Below are 25,726 nucleotides of genomic sequence, written 5' to 3' on the forward strand. Positions count from 1 at the left end.
TAATTCATCATAAATCACTCACACGTATTCCTACCAACCTGCCAACCGACGAACCTGCCACAAGAGTGCCGCATCACAGCGATATATTATACATAATACACGTGTACTAACAATTACCGATATTAAATTCAACGTCGCGAAGACGTGTACAAATTGAAAATAAAAATAAAACACTTTGGATACGTGTATAAAAAAATATCTTAACACATGTAATTAAAAAAAGTCAGGTCATTTGCACGTGGATTTTTTTTCTCAATCTTGTGACAATGTACTCGATATTTGCTCAATTTTTTTCCTCCTACAATGTGTAGTCAAAACTCATGAATTTAATCGACGAATTAACGCCTCAAATTCACCAAAAAATTACAGTCAACCTGCAGCTGTATCGTAGTCAATCACAAATTAAGATACACTTTATGCAGCGCATTTCGAACCTATTGCGATAATAAGCGTAATAGTCTGTATCTACAAACAGTGAAATAGAATTGATCGGCTCCACCAAGTATAGCGATCAGAAATGTCATTCAATTCCACAAAAAGATGATCATGATAATTTGAGTTATTCAATGAAACCACAGACACTTAAATTGAGTAAAAATGTTGCCGCCATATTTGGTAGATTGAACAATTTGATTTTTTTTTTGTTTTGCGTGTATCCATATGTGTATATATCATGCATTTGAATAGTGAAAGACACGCTGCGCCAGCATCTGCAGGCATGAAACTGAACCTTCTTGACTATTTAATAGCTGGCGGGCGAAGAAGATACCCGCTGACAACTTTTCATTTCATTTCATTTCGTTTCGTTTCGTTTCGTTTCATATCGTTTCGTTTCACGCGCGGTGCACACACAGAGAGAATCCATGCTTGCCGTAACGCCGCGCGTGTTATCACTTGCCCAGATTTATCGACGGTATAAAACACGTTGAGTATATATTTGAGGGGCCCGGGTATTCGCCTGTATTGGATAAAGTAGAAAATTATGTTCTCCGGGCTGTTTATTAAGGGTGTTCCGATTGTATGTTACACACGTATACACACGGATCTTCGCCTTCGTGATTAGAATTCGGTTAATTCATAGATAGTAAACTAGTCGAACTATTACCACATCGGAACTCCCCATCCACCTTTCACCATCCTTTCTATACTCTTTGCCCGAGGCGTTACGGAATTTTTTCTATTCCTTTTCTCCTTGGGGTTTGCCGTCGTTTTGTTTTCTTTGACTTATTTCGAAAATACATGATTCTTGCAGCATCTCTCCGAAGAGGCGGTCTTAAGATTTCTTTTAATGGTATACTTGTACATAAAAATTGTTCTAATAACTAATTTGAAAACTGTTCCAACTTTGGTTCTGATTTTCACCATCGTCGTTGCAATGGGGTAAGTTTCACGACTTGCGGGGTCAAAATGGCGAAATCATATTGGCAAGCCTGTCAGCCATCTTGAAGGTACCGACGCAAAGGTAGCAAGGTAACTCGATCGAGGGTGGTCTTAGGAAGATGAATTAAGCCCTATCGAGTTCCCCTCGAGCGACAAATGGCTACCAAAATGGTGTTAGTTACAACATCACCTGCAGCCATCTTGGAATCAGGTTGTACCTATACCCGATTTGAAAAGCGGTGGAAACGAAAAAAGATTAGAAACAAATACGAGTAGAATAAGGGAAAATCAATCCATGGACACTTGCGAAGACTAGACGAAGACAAAACACTGTGCAGTAATTCAAACTCTGCGCAGTTAAACTGACGCGACATAGAAATCGAAGGATTCATAAAAACGATGATGAACGTCAAGTGAGAATTGCAGCTGTCTCCGCGAAGAGCCGGGAGGTTAAATATCAGCGAAGATCGCAACTCGGCTGTACATTAACATTTTACACGGTGGAGAGTTCACTCGTAAAGAATATACCCGCGGACCTCCCCGAACGAAAGAACGGAGGATCTAACTGAAGGAAGGAAGGAACGCGGAATGGGCGAAAGGCCGCTGAGAGAGGACTCCGCAGACTGCTGCAGCAGCGGAGCCGAACGAAATTTGATCCAGGCTTCATGAGTGGGACGCCATGCAGCGGCCTGGAAGATGCCGTGCAGGCCGCTGGTCCACTCCGCTATTTTATCATAATATACCAAAGCCACAGCCGGTTTCTTGCACGGGCTTCTTCTTCTTCTTCTTCTTCTTCTTCTTGGCGGGGTAGAGCGGCGCGCTCCGGAGTCTCACGGAGGCGGGGGAAAGGAAGAGAAGGGGCCGCGTAGGTGTGAAGGTAGTCAAATCACATCAGCGTCACTTCATCCCGCCGCCGCGACGCGACGACGGTGTCGTTGCTCCATTCTCACGACCCTTAAGTATGTGCTTCGCTCCGGGTTCGTCTGGGTACCTACGTATCGCCGGGAAAGGTGCGCGGGGACACGAACTTCCGGTTGAAAACCAATAATACGGATGCATCATGCGGAACACGCGGCTAACATGAGAAAACGAAAATTTACCAAAAATGGTTCCAAGAAAATTAGGCAGTATAATGAAGGCATTTCGGACGTTCCTGTTTTACCGACAGATTCGTCAAATCGTGTTTCACACGTTCTTCCTCTTCTACAAGTAATCAAACCTCCTCGAATTGTGGAAAATTAAAGAGTTTATTGTCGTCCTTGTATGTGATCATTGAGGGAAGTTTGAGAAATGGACGAAAATACCATAAATGTACCGATACGTTTTGAGGTTATGGTGAGCTACTGTACAGCCAAATTTTGTATTTGGCATCAACTCTCCAAACTCTTCTCAATGACCGTACATGCGATATCATAAGCCTTGTTAGTTCCTCAAGTTTTAAGCAAACTTATCGCTTGGGGGGAATAAAAAGTTCGAAATGCGATTTGCTCAATTTTCCGGTTAAACTTGAGGCTCAAAGCCCGGATTCTTGATTGGTTTGTTCATAAAGTGCAAAAATTCTGGAACCTGAAGAAGAGGATGTCAAGACTTTTCAAGTTACAAGATCCAGGTGGATTGAAGTCGATATGAAGTTATGACGCGTTTGGAGGGTGGGTTACAGGTACAAGTAACCAGTATGAGTATCGACAGTCGGGTCGAGCGGAAATGGCCATCTTTGTGTAACACTAGATTGCAGCTGGGCGGTGGCCGCCGCGGAAACATTACAAATTATTCAATGAGATCAGAAACCTCCAAAGTACAGGGCTTAAATAACTCGCATTTCCCCGGGAGGGGTCCGCAATATGCAAGAGTTCCCCCGCGGAGCGGGGAAAAACTGCCTCGCTCCCTCGCTCCATCATGCGGTATAGCAAAAATCGCACATCGGGAATCTCGGCGGGATTCAAAGAGGACTCTGTCGTGGGGTGAGGTAGGGTAACAAAAGGGGGGAGGACTTATAATTGCCGTTCCGAGTTTTCGCTCGAAGCTTGCAGATCTTCGAGCCCCCGCGAAAGCGGAAAGAGAGCGCGAGAAGAGAGGGGCGAGAGGGAGAAGGAGAGGAGCGTCGTCGAGATGCGGGACGGTGATTGGACCCTGGGCACCCTTCGGTCTTCTCGCGTGATGGAGGCGCGCGTATGGGTGTGCTACTGAAAGAAGAAGGGGGGCCGCGAAGGGTGGCCGGAGTCATCCTGCCCCGTCTCTCTCTTCCTCTCTCGCCTCTCCTTCTTTTTTGCAAAGTTTTTTGTTTTTTCGCTCGCCCTCTCGCTCTCTCCCTTTGTTTACCTTAGCCCGATCATTAAAATGGCCGCCGCATCGTCGGCCTCTCATTGGCTGACGCCGCCCTTCGCCTCGCGACAGTACTGCAACCCTACTCTCAACTTGAAGACCCTCGTGTATGTGTCATACCACGCGGTACCCACCACCAACGCACCTCCGGACGGCAGCAACACCCCCCCGTATGTATTACGTCATACATTAGAAAGAACCGAAGACCTGACTTCATAGTTTATGGAAATCTTCAATAAAAATATAGTCGCACTAGGCTCCCAGAGCGAAAAAATCATCAACCGCGTCAAAAAACGAATGTGGGGCAAATTTCCCTCAATCGGTATTCAGAGTTAAGATGGGCTATTCCAAATGTCCTCGTGACCGTGAAAATGGTGGAAGCTATCATGTGTTGGGCAATTCGCATCGTCAATCAAGGCTTAGACCTTAAACAGTTTCGCGTATGCACCGTACTGTTTTTTCAGTACAATAATCCGACACCTAGAAAGTATCTTCGATAATTGGATCTAATACTTTTCGTCAACAAGCTGCAATTTTTCATCGTAGTACCAAACATGTGCGTGAAACACAACCTGCAGCACCCAAGATCAAAGCGAATCGTAACTCGAGAATTCTTTAACTGCAGTAATCATTGGGCATCAAACACTGCTTCACACATAAATTATATAAATGTTCCTGTTAAAAAGATCATGAATTATTGAAATTCTGACGGAGCAGAAAGTTTATTGAACTGAAGAGCATGAACGGCAGTGTTCCATAAACGCGGGATCATGAATTGTAGTGATTCGTGTAACAGTGAACTCAGGATTTCCATATTTAGGATCAGCAATCACAAAATTCTTTTTCACGAAACCAACATGGTTCCAGATTCCGTAGAATGTACTTGTTGTTACCTGAAATCCTAGATAATTCATCGAAATGAATAACCTGATTGATTTAAAAACGCTTATCCACCAAGATTACAATCGCAAAATTCAACGACAACCGATGTTCTCGACTTCCCGAGTCGAAGTTTAGTGTCTACATTTAACTCTACCAAAGTTCATATAAACCTACTTTGGAGGAAACTAAACCTGGGAATCCTACATGAACTCTCTAACTGCTGAAATGAAAATTTATGAACAAACCCTACAGTGAACCCCCAACTCCTAAAAATAAAAATACCAAACTTCACTTTGACTCTCTTGGTAGACGATTGAACCTATTTTGATGCTATTCAATCTACAGCTCCTCCATTGAACCTGCAACTTCTCGTCTGTACCAGATATACAATTACCTCAGCGACATTCAAGTGTTCACAATGAATAATCCAAGGCTATTTCGATCTAATATTGATAAGTTTCAATAACATTTGAAAATCAAGTATTGCATATCAACTGTATTTATTCAACGTTCATACAAATACAAAAACCCTTTTAACGAGTGGAGCTTCAAGTTAACATGAATACAAAATCACACACTTTATTGATACATTGAAGTGTATTACCTCTAGAGGGTTGAAGCAGGTTCTAAACAGACGGTACTTTGTGCCTAGACTTGGTAAATCAGGAAATTTCGTATATTTTTAGCGTCAAAGTAGGGTCTAATATCGCATTGAAATAGAAGCTACTTTACTACCTTTAAACCCTACGTAGGGTTTAAAGTAGGCGCTATTTTCGACTCGGGTTGTTATCGCTCAACCTACTTCGATCCGAGTGAGCAGCCTCGGTTGTACCCCATAATTCTCAGCCTTGGAATAAACGGAATCATCGGAAAGCACCGTAATAATATGATCGGTTCGTATCGCGTGAAAGAGAAGCACCCCCTTCGGATTCGGTTGGTACCGGGATGCGTGCTACTGGCCGGAACCGAGCTGTCACTACCGGGAGAAGTAATACGTCAGCGTTGGCTCTTCTCACGGTCGCCGGTTAGCTGCAGGAGAGCGGCGACGAGGAACGTTTGTACGGACAGACAGGTTAGCGCGGCACAAACACGTGTCCGGGAACAACAGGTAGAGCGGTAGATTATACATATAGGTGGTCCGAAAGAGCAGCCGCCTTCTTCTTATTCGCAGAAGAGGAATCGCCGCGACGCGTCAACGGGGTGCGACGACGCGACGCACCGCACTTTCGGAACGAGAGAGATCTCCGGACGTTTCGACGGCAGACTACAAAAGAATGGCCGAACTTGCGGTAAGATTCGCCAAATATTCTGCAACCTCGGGACTACCGAGACTCGAGTCGAACCAACGCCGCGACGCGACGGGCCGAGTTTAATCGAAGGAATTTCGCTTGCCGACCCTTTTTCTTCTTCTCTCTAGTTTGATCGGACAAAGAGGCCGCCATGTTTTTCCTCGGATATCAAACCCACGTGACTAACGGATTGCTGCTTCCTCTACATCTCATTATACGCATTTACTTGCCTGCCTTTAACGAGATGTCAGGTTACCCGCTAGGTGTTTCAATTTTTCTTCGGATCGCTTCAATCTTCGGACAATGATGGAGTTTTTAGATGGAGTAATTGGAAGAAGATTTCCATAAACGATGAACAAACATAAGTTCTGCTTTACATACCCAAAGTAACCTCAAAGCGTGTCAGAATCAGTTCCAAATCAGTATTTACACTGTATTTCCATTGATTTTTCAAAATTTCTTCTAACTTTATCATTTTCGAAAGTTTAAAACGATCGTTTCGTTATTCGGGAGGAAAGAAAGAACGCGTGAGATTAGAAGATTCGGTTAGTCGATCGGTACTCCAATATCTTCCTCAGACATTATGACAACAGTGTGCTAGGAAAATTTGGAGAACTGTTACCATTGAAATCAGTGACACACACTTAACCACGTTTGCCTGATCTAGTCTGAAGTGAAAAATTGCTGCCCCTAAAATCCATGGAAGTCGGCGTGTACGAAAGAAACGATGGTGAAAGAGGTAATTCTACGATCCCCCCATTGCAGCGCCTAATCATCGACATCCGGTAACCTTAGGGACTCTCGACAAGGATCACGGCTAATTTTACCCAACGTACAAACTTCCACGAATGAAATTTGCATGAAAAATATTTGCATCCGCTTGTTCATGAAAGAATGATATTTGTGTGAATGAATCCGCAACGACAGTGTAATTACATGCCTCATAAAAATCCGAGATTCATTGATAACTGGATAGATCCTGACCGATGTGTATTCACCTCGGATATCAGAAACAAGAAAATTATAGAGACCCAAAAAATCAGAGGTACAACTATTTGCGTGGAAGTATGCAGTGGAAAAGTTTCGAATTCGTCGAAGTCGGCATGTCCAGAAGTTATTCGAAAATTGTAGAACCGTGCATAAAACCAATGGTAGGGTAAATTGACGGTGCTGAAATAGCTGCAACTTAAAAGTAAAGCCCTTCGAATATTCAAAGCATCTGCGGTGGGAGTGACATTGGTCATTAAATTTTTAAAGCGTAGGGAATCGACCATCTAGACCTAATTCGTCTGCTAATCCCATATTTCGGTCGGGTTTGCAGATATTCGAGAGCAAAGCCATCGGGCATAAATTCGCCGTTTGGTTTCTTATAACTGCAGAGAGGCTGCTAAGTGATCTAAGTCAGCTGAAGCAAAGCTTCGACCCGGCTCGGTTGCTGCTGTGCTGCAGTTTCACTACCGCGTGTGTATAATTTGAATCGGTCGTAACGCGGTGAAACCGAAGAAACAAGCGAGCGCGAAGTCTCTTCGCGTCCTTCTGTCCTTCTTTACTTCGCTCCTTCTTTCATTCTATAGACGTCGAAAACGAACGGCAACGAAATGGTAATAACGGAAATAACAGAGGAAGATCCTGAGGGCTGCACGGGGGGTAATTTCGATGTTTAAACAATTCGAACGGCCGAGAATTCGAGCGGTCGAAAATTCTAGGGCAAACCTTTGGCTCGCGCAGCCTCCGGCTATACGCAATATGCTCAACAGCTTTCAGTCGTTGAAATATTATACGTCTGTCTGTACGTCTGTCTGACTGTCTGTCTCGCCTCGAACTACGGACTGCGCGAATCGCCGTCGATGATGGGCGCCTCCACACGCCAAACGGCCCATTACCAAAAATTAGAGTCCTTCGACGAGACGGGACGGAGTTTAAACCCTCCTTATTTCGATTTTTAAAAAAGGAGATACAGTTTCCATTGCTTTAACTACACACAAACGCACAGGTTCGGTCAACACTGGCGTGAGAACCAAAAGTTAAAAGTGTGATATTAAAAGCAATGAATTGCAGACGAAATGGCGGCGCCATTTTGAAAGCCTTAAACCATCCTTGGCAGTTCAAAGTTATAAAGAGTGTCGCAGCGCAATGGTCTGAAACACGGTACTTAAGTCCACGTTCTTCTTTTCCTTCGGGTTTTATTTGCGGATCAAAGCTTCGGATTCAACGGTTGGATTACAAAAAAATAAACATACAAGATCACCAGCCGGTGTGGCTTAACCAAATTACTCGGATTGAGTGAGAGAGAGAGAGAGAGAGAGCGATAAAGAGGGAAAATCTGAAGGGTAAAGAAAATGGTTTCCCAAACACTGAGAGCCCGGCGAGCTTTGAAGTTAGGTTACGTAAAATATCCTGATTACGCATGATGTAACTATCTTACACACATAACCAACTCCTGAAAAATTAGGCCTAATTTACGTGTCCGGATCAAGCTGCCTCTTATCTCAGGTCCGATGATTAAACAAATAAAAAGAAATCGAACTTTACAAAGAAGAGAGGCAGTCCGGTTGACCCCGCAGCTGATGCCCGTTCATCTTCTGTGAACTAAACGAAGCGGCGTTGATCAGTTTCGAAATTCAATAAATTAATTAACCGATTTCCTCCTCAGTCTCGACTCTCGTAGACGGTCCTAAAACTAACTCGAGGCGTGGGGATGCAGACGGTGCAGGATGCAGGTTACGGGGAAGGCGAGCTAACAACCAGTTAATTGCAAAGTCGTTTAAAATTCCCGGCTCGACTCGCGCGGCATGAATATGGCGGCGGGATCATGAATTTATGAATTTATGTCAGTGACCAATTGCCGGGTCTGCGCGGCAAGTAACGCCGTGCAATGTGTATAAACTTTTACTCCCTGAGAACTGGCCGCAGCGCTTTCGGCCGCATCTCGAAGCACGGGTAAGTATTATTACAGTACGGTACGGTTGGGCATGTAGCGCAAGAATATGGTGGCCGATCATCGCGGATGAATCCGTGCCTCAGCGGCAGCTCCGCACCACCGGAATGACTGATACAATCGTGACTCGAAATCCTCGGAGGAATACCGCGAGATCGCTACACTAAATATCGACTGCGTCTCCCGCACGGCTTGTACGGTTTACGGATTACGGCTTACGGCTAGGCCGCAGCTAGTTCCTCAGATCGCTCCTACTTTCACCTCTTTGCACGACGGTCGGGGTAAATCGCGTCCCGGTTTATTACGCAAGACAATGAAGCCTTCTTGTGCAATCGACAACGGCCTAGCCAGCAATATGCTGCTGCAGCCGTACACTTTAACCCCGCACGCCACGGTGTTTCTTATTATATACTTACAGCCTCGCGGCGTACGGAACGAGCGAAAAAATTTCATAACTTGAACCGTAAAGAGTCTCGAGGTATTGCAACAGAAATTAAATAATCCATTTCAGGAATCTCCGTGCACTTGTAATTGTGCAAGACTAAAGAATAATCAAGATTAATAAAAATGTTGATTTTTCACCGAGTGTGTAAAAAAGTTCGCCGAACGCTCGTGTTACATAAAATTTAGATTCCAAAGTTCGAAAGGTGCACGTTTCATACTAATTATTATGCAGAGTGAAATCCTAACGACTGCATGAGTCCGTCGTCTGCTAAAATTTAAAGCGCATGCTCTACAATCCAAGAGTAGCTGTTTGCCAGGGCGATCGACCGTCACAAATATAACCTCAAAAATTTTAACCGTTGTCACTGGCAGTTGTACTCAACACCGACAACTGTCAAAATTGGACCACGTTAAAAAAAAAAATCAATTTAACATATAATGTATAAGTCCGTGAGGTATACACATAAAAATAAATCAAAACTATTAAAATAATTGGTAGCTACCGCTAAATATTGTCCTACATAGTTCAGATTTTACGACAAGTTTTTTTCAGTATTTTTCATAAATTTTTTGAATGGTACCTTAAAAAAAAAAGTTAAAAAATGAACCACCTCAATTTTTGTGTCCGATACAACTGGCTTGACTTTTGGGAAACAGCTTGTACAACGATTGTAACAAGAAAGACGACGAGTACGAGTTGACGAAATGATTATACAATTAGTCGTAGAAATGAAGGATGGATTTAACGGATGAACGAAGTAAGGAATGAATGAATATTACGGAATGATATCACTCGGTTACGGATGCATTATACATACGGGGCGATATAACGTTCCTCGGTTAGTGAGTCATATTTTCTATTAACGTTAACAACCGCAACGAAGCGACCGGCGCTATCAAACCGAACGCCGTGGCGGCCCGCGACTAAACTTTAAGAGTGGAGCAGACGCGGCATTTGATCCCATTTGCCACCCGAGCGTCGCGCGCGTATACACACGATTTATCCTAATCTCTGCGGTCCAGATGCTGCTCCTAGAGGACTGAAATAAAAGTGTATAAGTATACGCGGAGACCACAAGCGACGAGATCGTGTCGAATAATTAAAGTGAAAATTAACTGGCTGACTTACATTATAGCTGAGCAATCTGGAGACGTAAAACAAAGAAGTTGAGGAACTAGGAGAGGAAAAAGTTCATGCTCACTTTACCCGGCGATGAAAGTAACAGAACGGATTAAACAAATTTGCGCAACAGCGAGCCGATCGGGAGCGATTAAAACGAAAGTTGCCGACAAAAAACTGGGCTCTATGGGTGCAGCGCGTGTATTCATGATCTGAAACTCGTCTGGCCGAGTCACTCTGGACTCACCCACGCCTGTAGACAAGCAAAGGTATGGGTACATACCCAGGGAATAGAGCAAGTCGGAATCTAGGCCGTAGCAGAGCGCTGAGCTAGATGAACGGTAACCAATAAACATGCGCATTACGGTGCGATATTATTATCACCGTCGAAGGAGAAAGTGGCGCAAGTTCGATATTCAGTTCACAAATACGCGATCTCTGTTACGCTATGTATTATGTACACGTATACAATATGAGGCTTAACAATACGTAACTGATTCCATCTCTCCGTGCAGTCAGTAAAATTCGTTTCACGGCATGGTCTCATAAATAAGGAATGTCATTTTATGTTCGAACGGTCGCAGGCCACTGCATTTAGCCGTAATTAAAACACGTAACAAAGTCATTTCAGTACGAAACATTTGCTTACACATCAAACGTGCAATTTGAACCAATTAAATGCTACAGCGGTGTACGCAATGAGCGCATAACATTTCACCAGACCGCACAGCTTGACTGAAGGAGTCACTGACGATGAGTGATCGTCCAGCCAAGTTACCGAGGATCATTTCGGAACCGTTCCGTACGGCTCCTAGGAATATTCAAATTTTTTGGCCAAATTTCATGATTCTAACTCGTACAGCGTGCATAATCAACAACCTATTTGCTTCAGCACACGAGCTTTGAACAATCGGACTACGTGAAGCCTCGACGATTATACAGGCCTGCGATCGATTTCCCCTGACAAAACTGAGTAGTAATTTCGGTAGGTAATAGGTACGAATCTATGAAAAAAAAATATTCACAAAATTCTATCGCCTGAATTTTCTAAGGAAATTATACATTATGTAACAAGGGAATAAAGTCGGAGATTATTCCCGCGGATGGGTAATAAACCCCCCCCCCCCCTCCCCCGCTCAGGGGAAAACTTGAAAAAAATGAATATTGTTCATATGTTATTAAATAGAGAGAATGTGTCATTGAATATTGCACAATCATTTAATATCAATGTCTATTCTCGTAGGTAAATTCTTTTTTAATCAGATTGCAAGGGATTGATAAATTTCAAGCTACTCATCAAAATGTTACAAATTTGTTGAGTATCCCCAAAATTTTGGATTAAAAATTGTCATAATTCTTTTATTCGTGGGTAAGTGTAATCATTTTATCAGTTTGACAGTTAGAATATTATTGAAAGTTTACAACGATACATGTGAGCGGTTTTGCCAACGTTTTGCTGTTGCATGTTGCAATGTTCTTCATTTTATAACTGAACATTCAATTTTATATTCATTATATTTTATTTTTTCATACAATTTGGTCAAAAATCTATAAATACGCACATTTTGCATGAAAATAAATCTCGATACGCTGTAGAAAGAAACTAACGCTCTACTTTAATTCAACATGTCGAAATACCTAAAAAAAAAAAAAAAAACATCAATACATAAGGGGGAAATTAAAAGTTATATTTCGCAGGTCTGTGTTATTAGAGGAATATGACGAATAGCCAGCCGAGTCATAAAGAGGGCGGGGGAGGGGGGGTGGAGAAGAAGGCAAAGAAAAGAGAGAAAGAGAAAGAAAGATAGAGGGAGACGGGCGAACGGTGAGATATTGGAGAATGATTTCATGGCTGCATTCCTTGAAGCCAGAGACTGGAGGAGATGCTGCAGGCCTATCTGGAATAATAGAATACCATTTGCCATTGTGTTCTCTCTTCCTATACCCGACTCGACGTACACTTTTACACGGACGCCTGTACTTCTCTGTATACACTTACACACACAGCTCACTGGCACAGAGACAAATCGTGTACGCGTGTACATTTACTTGTATCGTGTATACGTGAGGGATTGCTAAGGAAGAACGGACGAAATACCCACGGGCTAGTCGCCACGTGCAGTATAAACGCGGACCATCATTATTACGTGCGCATCCATATTCCCTCCCCGCCCTTCTTAACGTCTGCATGGCATAAACCAAGCGGCGATTCACCTCCCTTAAAGTCCCATACATGTACGTACATAAAAAAGTTCCACACGTATATGCTTCGGAGGTTGGAATCCGAACCCTTCGAATTGGACTGGATAAGTTTCGAATGTTCTTCGTATTCGGCTGAACTGAACGGTACACTATGTCGAACATGTCCAGAAACTATTTGAACTCGTTCATGTACAAAAAAAAGTATCGTCGCGGAGTACGAACTAGACAATTGCCAGATACCTTATGCTAAAGTTGTGACATTTGTCACAGTGAAACAGTGAGTAATAGGGGCCAATGTTTTTTGATCGGATAATATTTTCACCTCCGTTTCACATGTGACATAACCTCGATCATCCAAAATTGAAAGGAGGAAATAAGGGAAATGTGGTAAACTGATTTATCAGTCTATTCGATGGCCTGATGAAAAATCGCTCGTAGGTCATAGAATTAACGGTTTACTGGAATTGGACGCAACGAAACATTCATAGCATGAAAAGTTCCAAATGGCAACTGCAGAATATTTGACAGAGACTACCCAAAACAGTTTATTCATGTTTGCAAAACCATCTTGATACTGACATTCAAATAATGATCATCAAACTTTTGAATTTCAAACAGCTAAAAATTATTATCGAAGATTATGCTACCGCGGCTTAAAAGTTGTAAACGTATGTAAAAATACTATATTAAATCCAAAAATATTGAACTCTATCAGTTACATCAGCGTTTCATTGCAACACAAGTGATAAAATTTAACAACAAGGGATTTGCTTCACTTTTTTCTAGACAAGTGGTCTTCACAGAGTTGAAGAACTCGCTAGTATGTAAGGTTAGTTGAACAATTGAACAATCCTGTACAGATTTTCGTTCTTTCCTTAGTAAGCGTCGCGTTTTCGAATCAAGGCTAGATATCCGATGCACCAGAAATACTAGAATTGGAAAGCATCGAACGCTATTGGTAAAATGAGAACGAGTAGCATCGAGTTGATTCGAAAAACATGAAACCCACTCGCTGCTATCGAATGTAATACGAAACCTTGATGAAGAATTGTAGGATGTGTTCTATTCCATGTATTCAATTGTACACCATATTCCCGGATGTTCTCGCAAATGTTACGACAACGAAAAGAAAAAGCGTCCGTCAGGAGGATACGACTTGAAATAATGTGAAAATTCTTTTCATTTGTTCTCATTCATAAATATGTTACTTCCCATACAGGATCAGGGATGGTGGGGGACGAGTGAGCAAGCACTGAGATTACTTTACGACCGGTGTTTGCAGTTTGGAGTATTCGGAGGTTGATTTACGGTCTAAAAGTTCGTCACCGAACCTTTTTTCGTAGGAACTTTCCGCAGGTATTATATTGCATATCTGCAGGATATCCTTGACCCGCACCCCTGGGAAAATAGCGTTTTCCGTACACCTACACAAATACATTATTATATCCATCCGGAAGATTTTGGGTATGGTCAGTTCTCTCGTGTAAGGTACATTATACCCTCCGCCACAAACACACATCCATAAAAGGTAAAAGGGAAAACATTTAGCTTCCGGCGGGTTGGCGGATATACAACAATGCGAAAGGGTCACGAAATCACGGTTATCCCCGAGGGACGCCGCGAGGATTAAGGAAGGACTCCAAAATTGTACGAACGTGCGCAATCCTCATGCTAGCGCTGAACGAACACCTGCCTGCCTATAATATACGAATTTACGTTCATGATATACTCGTCTATATACATTTTGCCTATATACCTGTATACCAAAAATATTATCGCAAAATACTGCGTGGGTTAAACCACAAGGAAATTAACCCTCATTGTCGGAAAGGATATCCCAAATGAAATTCTTAATATGTACAGGGTGTCCCATTTCAATTTATACAGCTGAATAACTCAAAAAATTACAAGCTAATCAAATTGTGTCAAATAAAAATTGTTGGATATCGAGGGCTGACCCAACTATGATCTTCACTTTGACCTTCATTTTTAAGCTCATTTGAAGGCCAACTTTTGTTTAGAACTCTATATTCAGATAGGCATCCATGTTAGAGGTCAAGGTGATCATTATGGGTCATTTAAATGTCAAATTTTCGCTTGATGCTGGAAAGCTGGTAAATCGTGACATTGCTGTTTGGGTCATAGTTTGGCCAGCCCCTCGATACCCAACAACTTATGTTTGAAACATTTTTTGATTGGCTTGCAATTTTTCGAATTGTTCAGCTGTATAAATTAAAATGGGACACCCTGTATATATATATATATAATATTATCAAACTTCACCGCGTGGGCAGCTGAACTTTACACCGAAAATTATCGAGTTGTTTCTTGAATATTTGCAAAAAATAAAAAATCTGTCGAAAATTTAACACTTATTATCGATTACCTAAACGAATCACCAATTGTTCCCGCGCGAAAAATGTTTCTCTCATTACCGTCAGCGGACGACAGGTTTATGGGGATGTTTTTTTTTTCTCTAAGCCTCCTCTGACTCAATCGAACGGGATTTTTTACTGACACATTCGAGATGTGATTTTTTATCGACAGCGATATTTCATCGCGGTGAATGAGAGTGTGTATAGCATAAACAGATTCCAGCGTGTATAGTTGAGCAACTTAATATAATATACATCCTGCAAGCGTACAGTTGAGCAATGTACCTCTACCTACCTACCTCCATAAGCGATTATAAGCTATAACCAGTATAGGAATAACAATGGAGAAGTGAACTGCACCTGTAACATCAAAGGATGAGCAAAGTGTCGAATGACACACGTATACCCTGCAGACGGGAATGTACATATAACGTCCGAGTTTATACACGTCGACGAGATACGGACGCAGGTATAATGTAAGCGATTAGCGAGCAGAGCGATACAAAACATACAGGGTGCCTATACATAGGTGTACGCTTGTATTGTACGATCAGTTTGTACCTCACCTGAAGGGATGTGCAGGCCTTAAGACAGTAATGGAAATGACTCCTATATTCTCAGGCACTATACAGGAAGGCAACCTACTCCTATTGTTCATGTCGACGGTTGATTGACGCATCGATTAGCTAATGGCTAATGGATCGCGATAGATCTTTGACCGTATCTACACGCTTCCTTCGCCCGCGGATTGCGCCGACAGGATATCAAAGTACAATCGAAGAAGAGAAAAGACCGTCAAGTTCTGGTTATTGTAGCCGAATTGTTTGAGGGACCCGATGAACGCTTGCAGATCGGTGCAAAGTGGTCGAAGGTATAGCTTATTACCTGGACTGAAAATAAAAAGAAGAAGATTGCCAAGTGTAATGCAACTGCCGAAAAGCGGTTAAGCTGGTACTGCAATAATCTTGATGGCCGAACTGACACGCGAATATGCACGCATATGCAACGATGACGCCAAAATCCCGTTGAACTCTTTGAACCCCCCTTGTGCTCTATTCGTGCAATTTTTTTTTACGACCCTCGAAAGTCGTAACTCCCTGAAATCCATATAATCTGACGTTTAACTGTCCGTTGAAGGAATAGTGAGTGGGAAGAAGAGAGAAAAAGAGGAGCTTTATTCTTGACTACCTTTGAACGAGCTACTTATACCTACGCGGTGGAGAAAATGGCATTTCGCAAGAAATAAAAATACGGCGTTGAAAAGACGTTTCGTTTTGATTGTTTGCAATTTCGTTTCGGTTAGCCGTTCAGGCAACTGTAAAAATGTATCGTATTTGGAAAGAATAATTGCCCTACTCGTTACCAAAACAAAGAGAGGGCATGAAATTAATACAAAATGTCTACTGAAATGTGGAAAAAATTGTTTCAAGTACACGAGAGATATAATATAATTGTATATTCACAAAACAACGGAAGCGACGTACAATTCTTATACTTCTAAACTACGCACGTATGTATAAGCAAATTTTCAATTGGTTTATTTCGAGGGTTTACTAAGAGAAAAAAAAATAGCACATTTGTCAAAAAGATTTCCCGACAGACCCGAAGCTGAATTCGAGACATTGAGAACGGTAATGAATCCCGCAATTACGTCGGCTGCAGTTGGTTAAGTGAGGCTGAGTAGGTATAAGATGACGAGAGAGGAAGTGCAGTGTGCAAGGTTCGTTACGAGGCAATAGGCATAGATCCCTATCACCGGGCAGTATCAATACAGGGACGTTATATCCTGAGGCGTGGAGGCGGGGAGGCGGGAAGGCGGTGAGGGATGTAGGCGATAAGGTGAAGGGATTCTCGACGCTTGCGGCGCGTATTATAGGTGTCTGCGGGCAGGGTGGTCGCGTCGAGAGGATCCCGGCTGTATTTCCCTTCATCCTTTACCGAATCCATGTGCTTGCAGCGAGCTTGGGTTGGTAAGGTGGGTATACGCTTTACACGCGTGCGCGGGGAGCCACCGGCAGACAGAGCAGCAGCAGGGCTCGATGCTCGCGTGATGAATATTTAAGCAGCCCTTTTCGGTATCCTTTGATTTCCTCAAAGATGCTGACGTGCTGACGGTTGATCGACGATTGCTTCTCGCGCTCGAGACGCTGTCCAGATCCTCCGGTGATCCACGTTCATCCTTGTGCATAATCCGGGATTCGGGTATCGGCTGTAACGAAACCACTAAGAATTGAAACGTCTGACTTTTGCGAACCTCATTCCAGGTGTCGTTCGTTAAATCAAAATTCTCAGAGCTTCCAAGTCGCCTTTGAATCAGCTGCACTCGCCAAGCAAATGCGATGATGATTCACACATAACATCAGCTTGCAGTTCAGTTAGAAATCTGCAGCGGAGAAATCTCTACGGTTCTGCAAAATTTCTTTTCTAAACGTTCTTATTGGATTCAAAAATCCGCTTTACGTAAAGTTTACAGCAAGTGCAGTCTCAAATTCTACCATCCCAAGCATGCAAATCGACGCTGAATCAACTCTCCGCAATTTCAGCTTCGAGTTGAACTTGATAACCGTAAAAAGTCTCGGATGATTTTCACAATATTTTTCAACATTTATTATATTCTCGGATTCACCTGACGCGGAAAAGTGCGTTATATAGTTACGGGTAACAACGAGCCAGAAAAACGGAAGAAGACGAGGTTGATTTCCCGACGCTTTCTTGCCGGGATTTTCGCTTTCGGTGGGCACATACTCGAGTACATGCGTATGCTCACTCCAAACTGGAGTGAAAGGGATCGACGGAAGCCGTTTTGCCAACCGTGGTTGAGGACCCGAGGCTCGCATGTCGGGTGCTTTGCTTTTCCCATATGCGCCCGTCATCCTCGACGCGAAATTACTCTCGGAACACGGCATTTGAGTGTAATTTAACTTCTTTCATCCGAGTTTCCGCCACGATAAGCCCTGCACGCCTGAAGCGCGCGCATGCGACGCGTGAATTCCCGCATCAGAAGCGTCAAAAAGATTTCCCGGCAGAAAATTTCAACGTCATACTCGTGATGACTATAACAGAAACTCCTTCTCTGCAAGCTCGAAAGACTCGCGAACTTTGGTCGTGAAACTATAACTAAACTATACTTGCGGATGTTGTTCTGATTAATGTGTAATAAAGTTCGAAAACTAGGTGAGCGCAGCCGAAAGTTATAATTGTACCGCAGAAATGGAATTGCAACCTCATCAATGCTCGTTAACTTTACTTTGCACCAGAGTATACAGATAACTGTTGATAAATTCGCATTAGCAGTTTCATAGTTCATCCTGCAGTTCCATGGGTTTCTCTCACAGTTACTTATATGTGTGAGATGAAAAGAATTAGCCGCAATAGTTCGTCTTCTATGCGGTTTATTTCATGATTTTCTCTTTGTTTCTATGTACAATTAATGATGTGCCGAGGTTAACGCAAACCCTATTCCTTACAAGGCGTGTAACACATATAGGTATTCCGATTAACCTCACATCCTCACGATTCTTTTTATAGATTGAAACGGTTTGTCTTTCTTGTATAAACGACAACCGACACAGGCACAGCCACCCCAGTATCACGACTTACGTCCGGTCTTTCAATGGCTCTGTACAAACAGCTATAGCTTACACTAGTCCATGAGAGAAGAAACGTGGCTAAGTGAGACGATGTGGGTGTACAATTGTATACACGTTTGAGCATGTGTATCAGTTCTACGCAAGTGTGTAATTCGTGGGCCACGTGTTTCCGGAAGGCGACTTGAACGGAGGAGCTGAAGAGAGTTGGAAACCTAACGGCCCTTTATAGGCTGGTGTTTTCTCCATCTTCGGTGGCAATTATAGTCATTCAAGTATCGGAAAATCAGAGGAGTTTGAAGGCTGTAGCTGGTCATCTGGGAGTGGTGCCGCGGCTTGTTTAACCGAAAGTCAAGAATCCCGGAGCAAGTATGGTGTATAGAATAAGAAGACAGAGAGAGGGTTGAGATGAGGAAGAAGTCGAGGAATAAAAAGAAGCCGTTGTACACAGGTTCGATAGAATTTGAAGCGTTACATTAGTCGGACTAATGACTAACATGACTGTCCGTAGGTGGATACCGGTTCGTCGGGACCTCGGGACCCCAGGCCTAGGATCTCCTAGCCGCACGTACTCGACTCACACAAAGAAGCCCGGATAAAGACAGAGTAATATAAGGAGAGGGAAAGAGCGATGTGCTCATCCCGGCAACAGTACCGCGTGTCTTCAGCCGCGAGGCCACAAGACGTCGAGAAACGGAGGATCGAATAACGAGAAATAAATCCACGCCCGGCCCAACATTGACTCCCTTCTTTTACTTCTCGCTTCTCGTGTTTTTCATTTTTCAATCTCATTCAGCGGAAATTTTTAGCCTCAATTCACGCGGCAATTATCGGCGCTGAAAGGAGGCAGGTATCTGGCATATATACACACTCATAGTCGAGAGCGTGAAACACGGAGCACACCGGTAAAAAGAAGAAAGAGGTGAAAGAAACTCGGCCGTAAGAACGAGAAACACACAAGGTGGCGCGGCGCGTCATCGCGGGATTAAAACGACTCCGAGATGAGCCACACTGCGGGCAGCAGCGCAGGCACACCTCCTGCGATGCTAGAGGCTAGCCGAGATAAGAGTCGAGAGCCAAGATCCAGCATAGACTCGGCGACTCACTCACTCCTCGCTCCGCGCGGAGACGCGGGATGCATACCGCAAAGCGCGGCGTCAGGCCACGGAAGGGGAAGTTCGGGCTTCTTCGGAAGAGTTCGCGCGCCTCCGGAGCCGCTCGGTGAGCGTCGGCACTGCTCGGAGGCTTGAACTCCGAAACGAAGCGAACTACCGCCGCTGCCTCGCGGCCCTTAGCAGACGCGTCCGCGGCCCCGGCTCTGGTGGTAGTGCAGTTTTTAGTCGCACCCGCGCGTTGTGTCGTCGTACAACGAAAGCGTGCCGAGGAAGCTAACTTCGGAGTGTTTAAAGGCGGCAAGGACTTTCGCCGTTTTTATTTTTTGTTTTTTATTTTTTATATTGGAACAGGAAGCAAGGATATTTTCAAATCTGCACCGAAGATTTTCAACGACGTCGTTGTGCGGTCCCGATAAAAGGATATCGTTGTTCTTTTTTTTTCGCAAGTTTTGATTGTTCGGCTTCGTTTGCTTCTTTGGATTACTCTTTCTCTCTGTAAACTCAATGTGCAAGTTTTTATCGCGCTGAGAGTGTGACTAAATTACGTGGCTCAGTTTATCGAAGGTGTCTACCGATGTTATAAATTCAGTTCTGGAATTTAACTCCGCACGGATTATAATCACGTGCATACATACCTGGTATAAAATACAGAGGAGAAGAATATAAGTGACGCAGGTTTTTCAAGCGTTCGATCGATCATGAAGAAGAACAAGGAGGACTCGAAGGGGTGATGAAGTGGAGGCGAGCTGTATCGTGTTACCGTTAATTGTTTTAAAACGCGACGAATCTCTTCTATGCGTGGAACCATTACAGTGTGTGTCGAAGTTCAGATGCATGAAAGATATTGAAAATGAAAACAGAGTACAGTGAAAGAAGGCAATGAAGCTTTAGTTCCGGTGAATCATCTCATTTGCGGAATATCATAGTCAAATGCGAAACGGAAGTGGCGGGATTATTAGTGTAGTGTATCAGTAGTAGCTGAAAATCTCCCGTTTGGAGGAACCTCCCAAATCTACCGACATCTTAGCGATATCCTGTACAACTACGGTCCCAATGTGCAGCAGGAATTGCAGGACGCGTTCATGCCTGGTAGTTCGTCAAACGAGCTCTGCTCCAGGAAAGAGGAATAACACCTCGGGAAATAAGGAGGAGAGAAAAAATACTCGCAAAGCAAACAATCTTTTCCGGCTTCGCCACACCGATCCTTAATGTATTTCAAGTCGCGAGTCAGGTAGTCGAAGCTGACGATCTAGCTACTGCAGCGGAATAAGGAGCCGGAAGAACTACTCCGAGTTACCACTTCCGCTTAAGGAAACCAGAAAGAGGAGACAGAGTAAGATCGGGGAAACAAATTGGAATCTAATCGAAGTCGGATATTGCATCATTCAGTAGTGTGCAGCCTTCGACGCAATAAAAAGTAACAAAGATGTATGTTCGATATTACGATACAGATCTCGATGGAAAATTGCGTTGTGAAAAAAGTGTGGTTTGAATAAAAATCGTGCTTAATCATATTGTGGGAATTACTATCATATCTATATGTATAGTAGTCCCCTGCATTACAGCGTGTGCGAAGAAGACAGTGGATAGTGATAATAATAGCCGAAGTGTAATGGTATGACTAACGCGGGATAAGGAGAAAAATCTATCAGAATAAATATCATTCACCGCTAACCGTGCGCATTTAAAAACCGCGTATATATGATTCAATACTGTGATAAGTGGTGTTTGTTACGATGGTTTCTACGTCATTTGTGACCCTAGTTTTTCTAGTCTGTTTTCAAACAGTCCTGTTGTCGACGGTCAGCAATTGTGCGAAAACCATCAGCATGTATTGGAACACGACGAACTCTATGTAAGTCGCTATCACACTTCCTCTATCCTTAATGTTTAAAAACAAAAGACGCCCAGCGCGCGATGCAAGATCGCGATCACGAAATGTTTCGGAGCGAACTGCGAGAGAGCGAAGAATAATCGAAGGCGGCGTGATTTCATCTCTGACAATGAGAAAGAGTCTGCAGGTATTTGGAAAACATGTCCGATGTGCGCAGGGGAGTAAATTTGGCCGATCGAGTCGTGACGGTTCGAGAGCGCTGATCAGGGCTTCAATGTGTGCCGACGGGCAGAGAAGAACGGCTGGCTGGTTTATGGCGCGGGCAGACCGAATCCGGAGACTTTAACGCCAGGCGTGTCGGTCCTCGGATTGCTGTGTTCAGGTAGACAGTCCGGGGTACCAACTGCACTGGCTGCCTTCACGGCGTAGGTACTCGCTTCCCGGAATACCCAGGCTAAAGCCCATAGTTTTTGTCTAGATTCCGGTTTCGACGCTTACGGAGGCTTCGTACCTGCACCTTCCTACCTTATGTAGGTACATAAGTACACGAGAACAGCGGTGCGCTCCTTACTTCAACGCAATTAACCTCATGCGCTGCTGGATTAACCCGGTATACGTAACACAGCGACACAAGAAACGAAAAAAGTTTCAAGACCGGCGGACTAGACCACCATACCTGCATGTTTCTGGACATGCTGAATCCGAACGTGATGTCAAAATTGCTCCATCACCTCCTGATTTTGAATTATATGCAGGAGTTGTACATCACTATAACAAACACTTGGGCGGTGGGCTAGACCACCATACCTACATGTCTTGGTCGTGCTGAGTCCGAATCCGTTGTCAGAATTGTTCCATCCATTTTGAATACTCCTGCCTGAAGCATTCGATCATCGATGTCGAACGTTGCAAGATTTTTGCAAGTTAGAGTGGAAGACCGCATATCTAACTCAAACTCTCAAGGTAACGGAGCAATTCTGACGCTGGATTTGGATCCGACATGTCCAAAAATGTATAGGTATGGTGGTCGAGTCGGCCGGACGAGACACTTCTATTTTGTTTATTGTGTGTCTGTGTAATTCACCAAGCATTACGTCCAAACGTGAATATAGTCGACCCTGGAATGTGGAACGTCGTCTTAGGCCAGATTAAACCTACGCTCAAGACTCGCGAAATTGTCGTGCAAAAATTTTCACGACGTCATTTTAACAACGTTAATGCAACGATACATCTTCCGAGAAATTGTTACATTCTAAATTAGATCATATTTTGCGAACTGAACTTTTTCAGCCATTGTAAAGTTACAAAAGGGAGATTTTTTTATACATAACAATAATAATATTAATGACTTCAACACATTCGATTCTTTGTTATAATATGAAGTAATTGAATTTTTTTTTTGTTTTTATACAAAGCAATTTTTGAAGTTTATCGAATTCCAGGGAGTTTTACTGATACCTATTATGAAATTTCCTGATACACCATCGTATAGAATGATTTCATAAAACCGGTAAAACCCTTTTCAACATATGACGAAATTATTTGCTGCTGGATTCAGACGTAACGAGTAATTTCTTGAACAGGATGTTTAGCTGTCAGAGAAGTCTAGAAAACCGGGAATTATCAGGGAATTTACACGCGTCTGAAAAAACCGGGAAATGTCAGGGAATTGATATATCATTGCCACTAGACAGCCTGTTCAAGTCAGATAAAGTTTTTTTTCAAATCAAATAAAATGACATTATCCGGCATAAAATCATCAATGAATCACGGTCTATGAATTTTTTTCTCCGAATCCGAACAACTTTTCTTTTTGTACCACACCTATTCGGGTATCGCAGAATTATATTATTTATATTTATTTCGTAGCCGTAATTTTTGAAGCGTAGAAATTGAGGTACCATAATACCACGGTTGATTACTATCTGTATAATGACGATGACGGTAAGAATTCTGAAGAGCCAGCCCACTGTAGGATATCTCCGCTTCGGGATATATGCATAGGGCATAACTCGGATTTCCTGGCTCGAAAATAGAAGAAAAATCTTTATATATGTGCAGCTGCGGCGTTGAGAACACGAATTAAAAGCATGCTGGAAGTTTGATGCCTGCATGCTTGCTTGCGCGGTTGTTAATTATGCACCCATCGATGTCGATTTCATAATTTTCTGTCGACTGGTTCACGTATAAGAGATGATATCGCATCCTCGCTATAATAATATTACATGAGAAATGCCGTGCAACAGGAAAGAAAACGATATTTCTCACACGTGAAAGAAAAAACGTTTATAAAAATCTTCAAAGTCTCGCGTCACAAGGTTCAACTTTCAAGTTCTAAAAAGTTTTTTAAGGAGATCCGATCATCTCTGAACGAGAACACAGCTACTTTATCACGATTATAAACAATATAAAAGCGAACGGGTCGATTCTGATTATCCCTGAAGCAACCGCACTCGTATAACTCGAATTCGTAAAAAAGTAGGCATAAAATAGAAATAAACTCGGGCATGAAGAGCCAGCCTTCAGACCGCGGTACACGTTTCCGGAGATAATATGTGGCAGCGACTACTGATTGTGATTAGCTATACCCGCGTTTATAATTCATTCCTAGATTTTATGGGCTGGACGCCGCGCGGCGCGGGCGGCCCGCATCAATGAATTAGCTCGTTAATGAACAAGTGTATAATATCGCTTGGTTGCAGCCGACGCGAAGTTATCTTATGTATTTCAGGGTAGGTATACAATTATACAGCTATCATAGTTTACGCACACACACACACACACATCACCCATGATCCACACGGATTACAACCTCTGGTGTAAATTTTTCTATTTTTCTATTTATTTTTTTATTTAATCTAATTTTTTTTTATTTATGTCGTACCCACATGCGTGTCCTGTAATATTACGTTTTCCCGCAAGACTAGCTCACGGAGGACGTGGATAAAACCATTTTCTCCGTCGTTCTTGCAATTCCATGTAACAAAGCCTCCCGTATCTCAGACCACCTTCTTCTGGTACCTATACAAACACTTCGGCGATGCTTGAATAGTCGAATAAAGGATCAGATATTTCATTCGCGTGATCTGTCTGGAGACCGCAGGAAAAAACGGGTTAGGGTTACAAAGTACGAAAATCTTTAACAGAATTACAAAATGTTTATTTTATCAAATGATACTTATTTGTACAAGTATAACAATTGGTCAGGGACATATCGAAATACCAACGAAGAAAAAATTTATTCCCAGTTTTCAATTTTACACTAAATGATTTCGCAAAAATCGAAACAAAGGAATCTATTGATGCTAGAAATTCTACAAATCGTTATGATCGTTATGACGCAACATCACGTTATGCACAATTACGACTTGAACAAAATTCTGAGAAAAAATTTAACAATTCAAAAATAGACTCCGATCTTAGTTTTAGTAAAAAACTATGGAAGATGTGGGACAAATGGTTAAAGCAAAAAATGTAAAACAATACGCAATACATAAATGGGGTCTCTGAGACTCCGACGTTTTTTCAATCATTCTTCATTTTACTTGCACAAACAACCCTGATTCAAGCACGCTGACTTTAAAATTGTTCGTCAAAGTCGTTTCTGGGGTCAACTAGTCCCCGCGCCAGTGATTAGAATTAACGATTAATCACGCTCGTTATTTTACACTCATATACATGCCGATTTACATGTGCTAAAAACCATGAGGCAATTACGTATTATATGTCGGTTGCACTGGGTACTTAGAAATCCGGCGTAACTCGGTACGTGTGTGACTCCGGCGGCAGCGAGCACGTGTAATTTGCCGAGTACGCATATCGTCGTTAGAGTTGGATATAATAACGATCAGCACATCGAATGTCTCTGTCCCGGTTCATCCTGAGCATGCGGCACCGTTCTCCTCTCTGCAGCGATAAATTCATTCATTCATTTCTACTTCACCAACTCCTCCTCCTTCAGCATATTATCTCCGCTTCTAGGCTACCTCACCTCAGGACTCACTCTCTTCTTCTTCTTCTTCTTCTTCTTCTTCTTCTTCTTCTTCTTCTTCTTCGTCTTCTCTTCGCTCATACCTTACCAGCAACCCGTTACGGCTCCGCCCGTGAATATTTTCGAATGCTTCTTGTGGAAAAACTATTAGACACATAACCGTATGCTCTTCCGGTCTTTTTGCTGAGCTATTCGTAACATGGAAAACTTTTGGAGATAATTTGCCGATATTTGTAAGAGTTTGGTC

General features: G+C 42.9%; 1 protein-coding gene across 3 annotated transcripts in view; it reads left to right on the plus strand.

Annotated features, from left to right (window-relative positions):
* Positions 1–25,726, plus strand: part of LOC107218562 (ephrin-A5) — a 440,911-nt gene that overhangs the window by 392,888 nt on the left and 22,297 nt on the right. Inside the window, exon 1 of one of the 3 annotated variants that reach the window (XM_015656477.2) lies at positions 19,859–21,509. The exons of the other annotated variants lie outside the window; for them this stretch is intronic. Within the exon in view, the coding sequence (XP_015511963.1) occupies positions 21,391–21,509 (119 nt within the window). The 5' untranslated portion in view covers positions 19,859–21,390. Of the gene's footprint in view, positions 1–19,858; positions 21,510–25,726 lie in introns of those variants that run through there. 3 annotated transcript variants of the gene reach the window in all.

This window comes from Neodiprion lecontei, chromosome 5, assembly GCF_021901455.1.
Source record: "Neodiprion lecontei isolate iyNeoLeco1 chromosome 5, iyNeoLeco1.1, whole genome shotgun sequence".
Classification (NCBI taxonomy): Eukaryota; Metazoa; Arthropoda; class Insecta; order Hymenoptera; family Diprionidae; genus Neodiprion; species Neodiprion lecontei.